The sequence below is a fragment of the Numenius arquata genome, chromosome 1, assembly GCF_964106895.1.
Source record: "Numenius arquata chromosome 1, bNumArq3.hap1.1, whole genome shotgun sequence".
NCBI lineage: Eukaryota > Metazoa > Chordata > Aves > Charadriiformes > Scolopacidae > Numenius > Numenius arquata.
In genome coordinates, this window is record NC_133576.1 from 74,382,701 (window position 1) to 74,397,201 (window position 14,501).

The 14,501-nt window shown below is 43.8% G+C and overlaps 1 protein-coding gene across 1 annotated transcript in view; it reads left to right on the plus strand.

Annotated features, from left to right (window-relative positions):
- SH3RF3 (SH3 domain containing ring finger 3) overlaps nucleotides 1-14,501 on the plus strand; it is a 250,917-nt gene that overhangs the window by 207,469 nt on the left and 28,947 nt on the right. The window contains exons 7-8 of the mRNA XM_074145535.1: nucleotides 2,886-3,136; nucleotides 7,193-7,497. Of these exons, the coding sequence (XP_074001636.1) occupies nucleotides 2,886-3,136; nucleotides 7,193-7,497 (556 nt within the window). The remainder of the gene's footprint in view (nucleotides 1-2,885; nucleotides 3,137-7,192; nucleotides 7,498-14,501) is intronic.

The window sequence follows — 14,501 nt, forward strand, 5'->3', positions numbered from 1 at the left end:
CTGATTTTAGGTACCTTTGTCTCAGTTGCAGAAGAGCAGAAAAGGAAAGAATAGCATGTTTGGGGAGGAATGCCATTTGTCAGAGTTCGGTACTGGACAACACCAAATCAAAGGGTGTTTCTGATCTGGAGTGCACTCTGAAATAGGCTGCAAGCCAAGGAGAAAGTTTATCAGTGTGTCCTAGGCTGTTTTGCCCCAAACGCTCCTTGCAGGTCAATGTTGCCGTGTGTATGCCCATATGTCCTTTAGAGCAACCATGGGTTTGCAAATCAAACTTGCTCCTCCTCATATGCTCTCAGTCTCTGCTCCCACATGCCCACAGATTCCACCATCTTTCCCTCCTCTGCAGAGAAAGGCACCTCAAAATTCAGACAGTGTTGATCTTGAAAAATTGATCCAGGTTTGTTCCATCTTCAGTTTATGTCAAGTTTGTAGTATGTGGACTGAGCAAGACCAAAAGTTAAGACCAGATTAGAAGACGATAACTAAACCTGCTGACAGTCCTAATATTGTGTTTTGGTTAAAAAAAAAACAAAACAAAACAAAAAAAAAAAAACCCAACCAAAAAACATTAGTTCATGAGTTCATGGGGTCTTCACTGTTCATCAATTTAAATGTATTTACCTGATTTTATAGAGCCCCTTGGCTGCCTTCACGCCTTGCCTCTTCAGCTCTTAATTAGTAAAGAAGTTTGTGCTGAAGTGTTGGTGATCTGAATCAGCAAGACTTTATTAAATGCAGCATGTCACAGCTAGAACAAAACAGAGAGAAGTGCTAAAGGGCAAAAGTGCTTTCCACAAAACTCAAAAGCAGCTTTATGATTATATTTATGATCCTGTGAGCTAATTAAGTTCCTCTGTAAATCACCCTCAGTGAGAACAGCAAGAAAAATCTGATAGCAACAAAATCTCCTATTTCCTGCACTTTCTACTTACTTTGTTCCCCTTTGACAGCAAAGCAGAGAAATAGATTCATGTATGGTTTTCTGCCACTCCCTACAAAACCCAAGAAAAAGAAGTTGCCCATGAATTTAGTAACACTGAACTAGGTTTATAAGCTGCCAAAGCATATGTGTGAGCAGAGCATGGTGGAAAAAGGACAAGACCCTTTAGATGGACAGAGACGCACAGGGCAGCAGAGAAAATTTGGCATATCCAACATCTATCCAGCTCTGTGGGAGTCACAGTTTCTGTACGTGTCGGTGTGCATGTTTGCCTGAACGCAGCTTTCCGTGGACTATTAGGTGTGCTTTTCTGGCAAACTCCATCTAGTGCAGATGGCCAAGCCAGCTCCAGCTGAACCTTGCTGCTACCCTGCCAGCTCTTCACAGCAGATGACAGACAGTCAAGATTTCCATCTGGTGGGATTCCCAGCTTTTCCCTACCTGGAGGCTGATGAAAAAAAATTTAATAAAAAAAAAAATCAGGTTCATTTAGCAAAATGTAATCCAGCCAAACCTTGCACAATGAGATGAGTCAAGGACTTTATGACACTACAGTGTTGTTTTTCCTCCTGGGATTTTGGAGGGAGTGGAGACTGGGCAGAGGTGATGACTGTCTTTTGCACTTTTGGACCATATCTTCCAGCCTGTGTTTTGGTCTCTTTCTATCAGAATTTCACTCTTTTGGCTCTTCCCTTTTGCACTCCTAGGGTTGCTTCTTCTGTCTTTCTTGTCCCCTGAATTGGGCCAAATTGTTCAGCATGCTCCTTTCTGCTCTTCACCTCTCTGTGTTCTCACACAACAATTTTGGGGCCCCGGAAGTTCTTGCAATCCCACCCCCCATAGGCTGGCCTTGCACCCTTTTTGTTATCCTCTCCTCCCTTACTTACCCCCTGCACTGTCCCATTTCCGTGTCCTTTACCATACTTTGTTCTGCATCATATCCCTTCCACTGTCTTTTCTTGGAGGTGGACCTTGGCACGTGGAGCAGCCCAGGAGAGGAAAACAGCACAAAATGAACCCTCTGTTTCATGGCGTTACTGCTGAGGAAGGAAATTACTCAGGATCCTGAGTAAGAAACTCAGAGAAAAAGCTGCTGAGAAGCAGCTGGTGTTGTCCATTGGTGTCCTTCTGTCCTCTCTCTTCTATCCTGTCCTGCCCTGGTCAGAGAGTTTCTAGCTCAGTGGCAAGAGGATCAAGACCTGCTGAACTCATTGCATAGGAGAAAGAGCCTTGTTCCTTCCCTCTGAGGTCTACGCAGCCACTCAGATGAAATAAAAACTATTCATACAGTTTGAGTGAGCAGTGAAAAAGGGCTGGATTATTGTCTGGATTTTCTTTTCAGTAAAGTCAGCTGCATTCCCTTCCCTTTTGCATTTCTTTAGCAAGTCTAAGCTAGGGCTGGTTACATCGGTAGGGTAAGCGCTCAGCCCTGCCAAGTCTGCTGCTTTTCAGTCCCCTTCAACAGCCACACACAGATCTGGCGTTATCCATCTTTTTTTTTCTCCCTGTGGGGCTGTATGCAGGTTTCGTCCTAAGAAAAGATCTCTGAGTCTGTTTTAATTATCACTCCATTAGTGCCTGTAAAATAGCCTCTGGCACACAAAATGGCATTTGGGAGATATCCATTTCTTCTGAATTTAGATTTGTGATTTTATTAGGAACTATTCAGACAGAAATGTAGCTTAAGAAAAAAAGTTGTGGGAAAAATTATCTTTTCCATTTTTACCCTGCACTTCTTCCCTTAGGATAAAGGGGTGAAAATATCCTCCAGCATGCTTACGACTGTCCTATAAAGATAAATATGCATCTATATCTTGGTTTACTTTAACACCTGAGAGGGTATCATGTTGAACCTCCTAAGTAACTGGGGGTGCTTATCAGCATTGTGGCTGGGTATTAGCGTCTCTGCAACGTGCTTACACTGTGCCTTGTCTCCATGCAGGGTGCCGGTGGGAGCCGGGCAGCCCAGAAACAGCGGAGCTGGAGGAGCTCCGACAACAAAAGGAGCCCCAGGAACCATCCACCCCATCGGGGCTGGTCACACCAATGCCGCCACAGCTGTCAGACCGGTTGTTCCTATCACTGCTCCCCAGACGCATCCCCAGCTACAGGCAGCCTCTCCGCAGCTGAATAACTGCTTGAGGTATTCGGCTCAGCAGCCAGCCAGCCAGACCCGCAACGCCATGCAGATGGGTATGTGTGCGCGCCTGCCGGTGCCTCTCATCCCGCGTCAGTGGGATTGATGTCACACCCCTCGAGCACAAGCCTTTCAAACCTGCAGCTTGCTTTCGCGTTTTAGTCACAGCTCAGTCAGTGTGGAATAGAGTATGTTTTATTTGCTTGTAATATTTATGGGCTTCTATTGATCTCTGGGAACCACGTTGTGTTTATCAGATTGTTCTGTTGCTACAGCTGAAATAGATTATAGTGTTTACAAATATTTATACAATTTATCTGAGTGAAAGCAAGCACCCTGCATACTGAGGAGATTAACAGTTCTGAGTCCAGTTGGCTTGCTGATGGAAAAATACTGCCCTTATCACAGGGCGAGTAATACATGACTTAAAATTAAGAAGCATTTCACTGGGCTTCAGGGATGAAAGGTATTTATTAGGCAGAACGGGACCCGGTGTTAGTGATAAAGCAAAAGATCTGAAAAATACTGCCACCTTTTTGAAATGAGAATAAGAGCTACTCACACCGGGGGGCCTCTGTTCTTTCTAGGTTCCCTTTCTGATGTACATCACAATTTTCTGGAGTACAATTTATTCCCCTTTCCCTGATGTTAAACAGCTCTGGTGTTGAATAAAGTGAAAGTAAATCCTGTGGTAGAACTTCATAGCAAAATTTAAAACATTTTGTTTCTGATATTTTATAGGGATGTGAGCCATTTTGTTTACAAAGGCAGATCAGTAAGGACTGTGACAGCTGAAAACTGAGGTCTTAGATAGAAAACAGAGCAGGCACAAATGAGAAATACATTGTGGTATAAGTCACGGATTCATACCTTTTGAAGCCAGAAGGCACCGTTGTGACCATCTAATCTCACCTCCTACACAGTCCAGACCAAAAGCAGGAAACGTAATCAAATATGTGTGAATCTGAATCTTGAACAGTGCAGACTTCTTTGCTCAACAAACAGAGTTTATAAGGCACCTGTGTCACACTGAGGCCTAATTGATTTAACTTTTTGTGTAGTTCAGAAAGTGCTGCTTTACCCTCAAGCCACACCCTTCCAAAAGCCCTTCTGCTCCCACAGTACAAAGGCAGAAATGTCCCCTCTTGGGCAAGGCTCTCAGGAAACGTTCAGGTGCTCCTGGTGCCTCCTGTGCCCATGCCACCAGCCAGACGGAGTCCCCTGAAACCCAGGTGACAGATCATTTTGCCCCATACACCTGGCATGCCCCAAACCCTCATTCTACAGCGCTGCGGTGCTACCTCTCCAGCACCTTCCCTGATTTAAGATTGCTCTTCCAGGTCACTCTGACATCTTAAAGTCACAGGGAGTTGGCAGGCAAGGGTGATCCAGGGACCACAGAGCTGCTCCAAAACCTCCTAAGCAGGGAGTTCTCCAGTTCTTCCAGAAGGTTCATGAGATTGTTGTTTTAATTAAATAAACCTTTGCCAGGATAAATAAAGGAAATTTTTCATGATTACCAGTATTTCAGTATTTTTCTCCGTAATGGATGTCCTCACCAGTCTCCTGTGGACCAGAGCCCCTCAAAAGGTCTCTTTAGTCCTGCGGGACAGGGCAATGCACACTGACTTTTGGAAAAGCTTTCCAAGAGAGGCAAGCTGGCATGGTATTCAAATCACGTTTCTGTTGGCTTGCAATATACATGAGTAACAAATCAATTTTGCACAAGGCCACTGATGTAGGAATACACCCAAAATGAAATATGAGTGGTGTAGAACAAAAATAGCCTTCAGTGAGCATTGCTAATTAATAGCATGTTTGATGCAGCACAGTCCAGATCCACAGATCCCAGAGCAAAGGCATACATTGTAACAGTAAGCAGATGAAATTACAGAATAAAATGTGAGAGCTCTGCTCAGAGTTGATTTTTCTCAGGCCGTTTACTTTACTGTTTCGCATGTTTTCTGTTTCCTTTGTATCTGGAAACTCCGAGCCCTATATGAAGGAAGTAATGTACCTAATATGATTATCAAATCAGTCTTCTGCATCCAGGTACATGCAGTGAAATTCCATTATTGTGCTTTTTCTCTAGATTTAGGAAAACTATTGCTCCCTACAACTAGAAGTTCAAAACCTTGACCCTGCAAGCTTAAGCATTCCGGAAAATTAGATTTCTGGCAGCAGTGGTTGCTCATCATATAGGTTCCAAACAGGAAAATCAGGAGGGAATCACTTCAAGATAACCAGTGGTGCCCTGTCTGGCTCTCTGGAAAGGAATTGCACTTTCCAGTATATGTTCTTGGTAATGCAGGGAGGGGCAAATTGTAAGCAACGGTAAGAATAGTCTTAAAGGTGTCTGTAATAACAACTTTTAGGTGCTTACTCATGCTACGTGGTAAAATCACATCAAGTTCAAGACTGGTTAATGACAGTTGGGTTGATTTGCTATAAGCAACATTAATAAAAAGAGATGATATAGAGTCGAGGACTTACTGTAAGGGAGAATCATGTGAACTTTGGAGGTGCTAATCTGATGGTCACTGGCTGGCCAGCCCATCACATTCAGTACCACTTCAGATAATAGGGCATGAGGCTGGGGGATAAAATCGCCTCCTGGCAGGAGTGCTCAGCTGGTGTAGCAAGTATGATTAATGTCATTCTTTATCATTTCGATCCCTGGTGATGGGTGTCACTGTTAACCATAGAAACAGAAAATAGTGGTTTGAGTTGTTCTAGCATTGTTGTTTGTTTAGTTATAGATTGAACTCCAGCTGGTCCTGCATAAAAATGTATCCTTCAGGTGAATTTTTAAGAAAAACACAGATCAGAGGGGGTCATAACTTTTCCCAAAAAATGCTTCTTGGTCAAAGAAAAGCCGACTTGTTGGACTCAAAGCTTTTAACAAAAAGGAAAAGATGTAGTTCAACCAGACTTCAGCCATGAAACTGTCCTGGCCCAGGTTGCAAAGGGAATAGACAGCTGCCCAGACCTGTTCTCCACAGAGGAGAATAGCACAGTGACCAGATCCTATGTTTTCATATCCCGGGTGAATGACCTGACCAGAATAGAGACTCTTGTGGGGTGGGTGAGTAAGTTGTACTCAGAAAAATGTTCAAAGGTTCATATTTTGCACTGAGGCAGATCTAAACCAGATTATGAAACCTTGAAATCGTTTGTGAAATGGGCATTTTTCCAGCCAGTCCTACTATTGAATCATTTAACTGAGGAGATGTCTGAGTGTGGACTTGGCTTCTGGTCTATACATACTTGAAGGAGTGTTACACCTAAGCAATTAACTAACCTGGAAATCAAAGGCAACATCATTGTGGAAATGGACCTGGAGCTTTCACTGAATTTCACTGAATTTTTAGTACTTTTCGCAACGTGAGGCATGCAACAAGCTCCTGAATCCCTGGAGAGCTGACCTCGGCAGTGTGTCATGGTCACCATTAAACAGATGAGTGCTAATTCCTGGTTCCTAGTGCTTGTAGGCAGGGATTGCTCAGCAGGGGCACCAAGACTAAAAGGCACTGCATAGTCCCTTAGGGACTTTGCTGGCGGAGACGAGGCTGAGCTCAGAAATCCTCCAGTGGATTTCTGCTTGATTTATCTTGTGCAGCACAGTGATGTGCTGTTGATCATTTTGTTAGGACTGAAACAAGAGACCCTCCAATGTAATTGCTGTCTGTGAGGTTGGTGTGGATTGTCTAGGCTAACCCTTTAGGTCCCATGTTGCATTGGTCCAGAACCTGTCAGGTTAGGAGGGGCTCCTAGAGGTTCAGAAAACAGCTCAGCTGGAACGAGAAAAGGAATTCTAAAAACACAGCAGGCTTGCTATTTATTTCCAGGCATGGGCAGGGATGGTCAGACCATTCCCCACTCACATCACTAGGGAGGACTGGCCATTTTGGTGACTGTAGACAGGCTTTTGGCAGCCAGGGGGGAGATTGCTAGGATTTAGACAAAACCACTTGCAAGCTGAGATATCATGGGTTAAGGCTAAGAGCTCAGCTCTCTGTTGGGCCCTGATGACTCATGGCAGTGATGGCTACTAAAGAGACAGGCACGGCAGTTCACGGGGGGCTTAACCATGCTCTGTCCTCTCTCCACAGCTCACCCCTCAGTGCCAGCCCCGGAGCGGCCCACCGCCACGGTCTCACCCCTGCGGACGCCCAGCTCGCCCTCCCGCCTGCCAGCGGCAGCCATCCGGCCTCACCCTGCCATCTCCCCGCAGCATGGCCACCAGCCGCCCACCCCAGGGGCCCGGCCCCTTATCCCCCTCACCTCTGCCGCCGCTGCCATCACCCCGCCCAACGTTAGCGCTGCCCACCTCAACGGCGAGGCCGGTAGTGGGCCCCTGGGTGGCCCTGTCACCCCTGGCCCTGCTGGCAAGCCCGAGGAGAGGAAGAACGAGAAGGTAAGGCCCACCTCGCCATTGCTGCACCCTGTGTTCCCGCTGCCTCTCCCTCCCATGGGGCTGTGAAGGAGGGACCCTGCGGCTGCCCAGGAGGGTGGAAGCTGGTTTTCATCACCTGCCAGCTTGGGCATCCTCATCTCACATGGTTTTCACGCTTCATCCTCTCTCCCCCACCATCCCTGGTGCTGCTCTTGCGTTACCTACTTGCGGGCGGGAAATGAGGTTGCACCACTAATGGGCTGAATGTGTGTGTTTCTTCCAACGATCGCCACCTGGATGTGCAAATTTGCAGTGGTGCAGAAAGGTGTTTTAGCAGGCTCTTGGTCATCGAAACTGGATGGCCAAGTCAGAAGCTGTGTGCCTTGCTACATGGAAGAAGCTGATGGTGGTACCAGCCCCAGGGCAGGTGCCACAGGCACAGTAAAACACTGGATCGTGAGCGGCTGTAGATGGCTTACTGCCCCAGAAACATCTCAGTTTCCTGCAGAAGCTTTCCTTGCAGTGGCACAGCCAAATGGGGAGAAGGAAATTAAATATGTCTCGTTGGGATATTGGTACAATGCACTGCAGGTTCAATCACGTAGGAGCCAGTAGTGGGACTGACACCTGAGTGCCTGTCCCTTGTGCACCTTGCCAAGGAAAGCCAGCATGGAGAGCTGCTTTAAGCACCCAGCCTTTTAGGTTCTTGGCAAATATTTTGCTTTCACCAAATGTTTACATTATGTTAGCAGTTCCCCTTTATCAATGCTGAGAGTTATCTTCATACTGCCTAGCAGAGCCCACTGATACAAACTGCCTGCTGGAAGCAAGCTCCTGCTTTGTATCTGAGTAGGAGGAAGAGATGTGGGGGCTTGCTTTTCCTTTGGACCTGCAAAAAATCCTTTCCCATACATTCCCTGAGCTTTTCTGTGGTGACAGGCACATATGGGGTAAACATTTACTTTATACATGGTAATGCTGAGGTTGCAGGTCTTACATGTGGTCAAGGTCACAGATAACCCCTAGTTTCACAAAATGAGGAATACAAGTTTCAAAACTGAATCCTGTCTTGAATTTTCTCTGAGTGCCTTTCAGTGAGAGAAGGGTGTAGAAATTCTGCCCTGGATGTAAAATTTCAGTAGTTGTTTGCAAAGGTTAACTTCCAAGTGTGCATCAAGGACTGCATGCTGTGTGAGCAGAACAATATGTGCTACTTCTGCAAGCCCAAGGAAGTGTATGGTATTTGGCAGAAGGTGGTAGATGTGCATGTTACCTCAGATCTTTGTGTACCGGCATAGTTAATACTTCCTAAAACATATCATGCTATTCTTTAGGTCCATATATTTTAACTCATGTGGAACTGCACACTGAAATTTCTTAGGCAAAATTATATCAAGTCCCTTCCTAAGATACTGGTTAACCTTTCCCAAGCTCTTACAGCTTTGAGTTACTAAATTTGGATGCAGGTAAGTAAGGTTATCTGCTAATAACTAATAAAGTTATCAGTCTGTGGATGAAGGGGAGAAGCAAATAATATACTACATCATTGCAATGAACGTTGCCAAAGACCAATTCAGTACCTGGGAAGCAGCAGAGAGAAGTGACAATAAAAATTTTCATCTCTGACTGGATTGGGTGGTGCATAACAGTCCTGTGTTGAACAATATATCCCTGAATGTCATATTTCACCTTCATTTTAGAAATATCTGATTTAATGATGCTTCCTTTCCTTTCAGAAGTAGTGACTGATGTTTGGCCAGTTAAGTTGTGTTCCTATTCTTTACATAAAGCCAACTATTTCTTTGAAGCAGCTTAGAGCTTAAATAATGCCAGACTAAAGACATTCATAACTATTCAAAAAGGAATCTGTGAGTCAGAACTGGAGCCATATCTGGAACAACACTTGATATGTCAAAGGTAGAGGCTGGTTGGGCAGGTTTTTGGTAAACATGGAACATTCATAACACTCAGAAGGAATATCTGTGGAGAGAAGCAATATCTGTTATCAGTGTACCTGGGAGGAAAAAACAGACAAGTCTGAGGGGCAAAACACAGAAGCAGGGACGTAACTAACAAACTGCCAGATAAGCAAAGATCGGAAGCAATTTATCTGAGTTCAGTTTCATTATATTAATCAGACAGGTACTTTGAGATGAAAAGAACAGAGGGGATGTTAGTAAGAGGAGCGGTAATAAGGTCTTCAGCTCTACGGAACACAGAACGGAAGAAATGCACAGGTAATTATCTCCTGAGAAACTGAGATTAGCAAGTCGTATTTGAGGTAAATTGTGATGTGCCATAAAATTAGCATTGTTGTTGGAATCAACAATTTTTGGTGTCACATCAAATTATTAATTTTAATCCCAGTTTCATCTTACCAGTTTCTTTTCTAGAATTCCCTTGAGGATGAGAGCTAAATGATAAGAGTGAGAATGGCTGTTTTGGGAAACATTCTCTTGTTATTAACCACATTTTTCTTCCTCATTCTGATTGTCAGTGTGAATTCATTATGGTACAGGGAGCATATGGTACGTATGAAGAAGTAGTTTGCATTCTGGGAGGGACATGCTGAGGATTCATTGGTTTTCACAGTTCTATTGTAGAAGATGTTTCTTGTGAGGGCTATGGAGATAAATTGCAATTTTTTCATTTATCATTCTGATATAGTCAGATTTATTGGTGCTTGAGAAATTTTCTTCAGATGATAAGTTTAGCAAGGTTGGTTGGCTGCTTGAAGGCCGGGCTGGGAGATAGTGAGAAAAAGTATTTTAAGATACGATCTTCTACCAATTTATGTTTTATGATTTCCCGCCTGGATTCTATTCAAGGATACCAAAGGTAATACCAAGGGGCATCTGCTGCAGTGAGTCTGTATATGCTATTTGGGTTGCTTATTCCAAGATGGAATTGTCTTTACCTTGGGAACAGGCTTGCTGAATATACTAGTGAGATAGTCACTGTTAATGCTTTCCTCTGTACAAATGTTTATATGCCAATATGTTGGTGTGCAGCAGTCAGCACATCCCAAGATTTCTCTAAAATAAAGGGACTCTGATTCCAATGTTTACTCGTTTCCTTGTGGTTTCAAGACAAGTGGCAGAAATAATTCTAAGGATTATGGTTTTCAGCTCAGCAGGAATAATTTTCCTGCTCATCTTCTATTAATATAGCAAATAAATCCTTAGGTCTATTTTTTGACATCTCTAGTTCTCTACTTCAGTTTATTTCCTGAAGGTCTTGATCAGGACTTCCAAACCTGCAGGTGAACCTTGGCACCTACATTTATTTAGGCAACCTAATAATAGTGTCTTACCTACCTGCTGACCTTATCAGGAGGTAAAATACAACCTCCACACCAGTTTTCACTTGTCGGTCTGCACCTAACCCCAAAGCATCCTATCTGCAGCTGGGCTTGGGCTCTGCTTTTTAGCTCCTTGACTAGCCTCCTGCCCGCTTAGGGAGCAGTTTCAAAGCTGCCCTCCTTTGCCAGTTGCTAGTGGTAGCTGATGAAAGACTAAGCAATAGATAGTGCTTAAGTCCACTGTGCAACAGTGCTCAAAAAGTGCTCTGGCAGCCAAGCAGGCTTAGAAGTAGGAGCACTTGAAAATCAAAGCTGTTTCAGTGCTATATGGGCATAGCACAAAGCAGCAGGGAAGGCGGCTCACACAGAGGTAGCGCAGACGCTACAGGAATAACAAGTCGGGGACTGAATAGAGGCAAGAGAGCACAGTAAAAGTCAAAGAGGTGACGGTGGTCAAGGCAGCATAGGAGAGAGAAGAACATTAGCAGCTGCCTTGACATATAGCAGTGGGCACTGGAGAAGGGGTGCCAGTGAGGAGGGTGGAGGTGAAGGGTGCTGTGTAAAGCCTGTGGGGAGGGGTCCTGAAACAGGAAAGTTGGAATACAGGGGCTGAAATTTCTCTAAAGAAGGCAGTTTAAGAGAGCAAGGTGTAAAGGAGGCTCGCTCTTTCTTCTTTTTTCTCAAATATTTCCCGCTTGAGGCCAACTTTTCTTCTTTTCCAAGAAGGAGGTTTCCTTTCCCAGAAGGAAAATAATAATTCTCTCCCAAAGTCACTCTATTCCAGGTTAGGAACAGGAGTGTCCCAAAGACATCACAGGGACAGGAGGGAGGTAGAACAGAGAGCAAATGGGGAACACTCTGTTTCCTTTAAGGGCTGGGGATGGTATCAGGTGTCCTTTGAGCTCTCGCTCAATCATTTGCTAATAATATCTGCATGTATAACCGTTTGAAACTCAGAGAGTTCAATCCCAGTTCCTGAATCTTCTGAACATCTGAAAGAAAGGGATGGAGATCCCAGCTATGGAATGGAAGAAAAACCCTGTGATTTGGGGGCTTTTAAAAATGAGGACCCTGCTTTTTCAGTCGTGATGAGCACTGGCCAAGTTCAACTGGTAGATTACAGCCGAGAGCTTGTAATTATGGCATGGCTACTGCTTTGACCTCGGTCAATTTTTGCTATAATAGTTTCTGCTGTACATAATCTGGGCTGATGCTTAATGCCTCTGATAAAACCACTTGTTTGAATGAATTAATGCATTTCTTATTAAATGTGCTCCTCATTACGTTAATCAAATCAAGCAAATCATGCTGGGTGGTTTGACCACTGTAATTAAACTTTCTTTAAAATCCACTCATTTGGCTTCTGATGAGGATTTTGATTAAACTCTTCCAAAGTGTCTTGCCCAATAGCTGCTAAAGAGGAAAATAAGAGCTTGCACTAGCGAGCAAGCCATTAATTCATCACTGAGTTACACCAATTCGTTAGTATTTTACCTAGCCAGAGTGTATAGAAATATTTGAAAACTGGCAATATAAAATTAAATGTTTCTTACAAGTGTGCTGAGAGAACAAATCTGTTTGCAGCTTTAAATTTAGTAACTGTGTCCCTGGAATATACACAGGATCTGGATAAGCAAGTCACAACAAATGCGAAAATACACTGGGCCGCTGTTTACTGATGTTAAGATAACAAGAGACACATCTTCAGAAAATTACTTTGAACATGCACCAACAGTCTTGCATGTGAAGACTGAATCAGTAAACATCTGTCTGTTCTCACCAGTGTCACTCACTTTCTTAAATATCAGTCCTTCTGCTCAAAATAGCTGCATTCCTCAAATGATGCGGTATGTTTGGCATGATCCTGGTGTAAGGACTACATTACGAAATAGAACAAGCCAAGGCCTGTTTTCTGGCCCTGCAAGTGTCCCTGCATGATTTGCATCCACACTTCCAAGCTTTCTTCTCCACCCAAAATAGGGTGACTGCATCCAGACTGCTCATTGAGAACAGTCCTGGTACATGGTATGGCCCAAACCATGCCCATCCATTGTCCTGGGAGAGTGCTAGGTGATATAAGCCCAACCCACAATGGTTAATTAATGCAGACCAGGGTTTGATGCTTAATCCTGGCCTTGTTCCATATGCCAGTGTAGACATGACCAGAGAGACTTTGTTCTCCGCTGCTCACCCTTTCTGCCAGTGCCTTCCTCTGCCTTCCCCTCATTTGCAGCCCAGTGCCTGGTCCCACCAGGCAATGTCCCTCAGTGCTGACCAGCTACCTGCAAGCTTAGTCACCCACCCTGTCTTTATGTAGGGTTGGAGACTAGATCAAAGGCTCTTTGAAAATTTGGCTTTGGAAACTCTGAGATGCTCTTTGACTTTAGTTCACATTACAGCTGTCTGTTGAAGCGATCAGTTGGTAGAACTGAAACTGCCTGAAGGACCTGATCCCACATGGTAGAGCACCTTCAGTTTTCACTTACTCAGTGTTAGACTCTGCATTGCAACTTCTTCCCATATTAACTTGTCCCTGAGTGAAAAGGATTTGTTATCTCTTCATATCCACTAAAGAAAGGTAACTCCTTATCCAGAAAATGAAAGATCGGTCTCAAAAGTGAAGTGTTGAACACTTGCAAGGACTTTGCAGATACAAAATGACATAACAAAAATAGTGGTCACCCTGGGACAAGTAAAGGAAGCTAAGGACAGAGTTGATGAAGCACATTTTTTCAGACACAACGTCAATACGACTGACCCTGAATTTTTGGAAGAGGAATTCAGTCTTTCCAGCAGATATGAAATGATTTAATATTTTTCACTTTGTAACTGGTTCACCTAAGAAAGCCCCCTAAGTTGGACAGGTATTAAATGTAATGATAACAACTACGTGACTAAATAGAAGCAGCGCAAGACATAAGAATGAAAAAATTGCTCAAGAGCAGAAGAGACTGGTTTGAATTCTTAGAATAAGTGTAACAAAATATAGAAAGCATTAAGAGAAAGTAACATTGAAATAGTAATGTAAAGGTTTGCATAAAAAAGATAATTAATTTTGTGATGCTAATTTGGATACTCTGTAAGACATCTGACTTGATCCTGGAGCCACCATCACCAGCGTTTCAATGACCATTTTCAGAGTCAGATTTGACTTTTCAGTTTAACATGTGTTCCAGTTTGTTGTTCGGCAAGGATTCTTTAATCTGGAATATTTTAGTTCAGTTCTCTCAGTACTTGTGCACAGAATACATACTGTTAATCCATTTCCTCTCAACAAAGGCGAGGGGGCTGTCTTCATCACAAATGAGCCACTGCTTCCCATGCTCCAGAAAGCGAATCTTGGCTCTGTGACCAGCAAGTGATTCACCAGAAACTTGGCCAAGGAGTGGAAACCTCTTTTTCTGGTCATGTGAATTCAGGCCACAAAGTTCTGTTTTAGGGCAGAGAACTCGTGCTTAAAATCTCTCCAGCACCTTCTCCTTCATCGTTAGAGTTCAATTTGAAAGGACAAAAACCTGGCAACTCGCTGATGAATATTTTAAGGCTGGCAAATAACCCAGCCAAAAGCATGAGCCCCAGCTGTCAAAACACAGAAAACTTCAGCTTTACAATAAAACAGATTTCTGTTATTTCTGACTGGCTAGGATTCTTTTGCTTAGATCAAGGGCAATAAGCCGTTGATCAAAATTTCTTTTTCTTCTTCGCATTTTTGATGTTAGGAAAT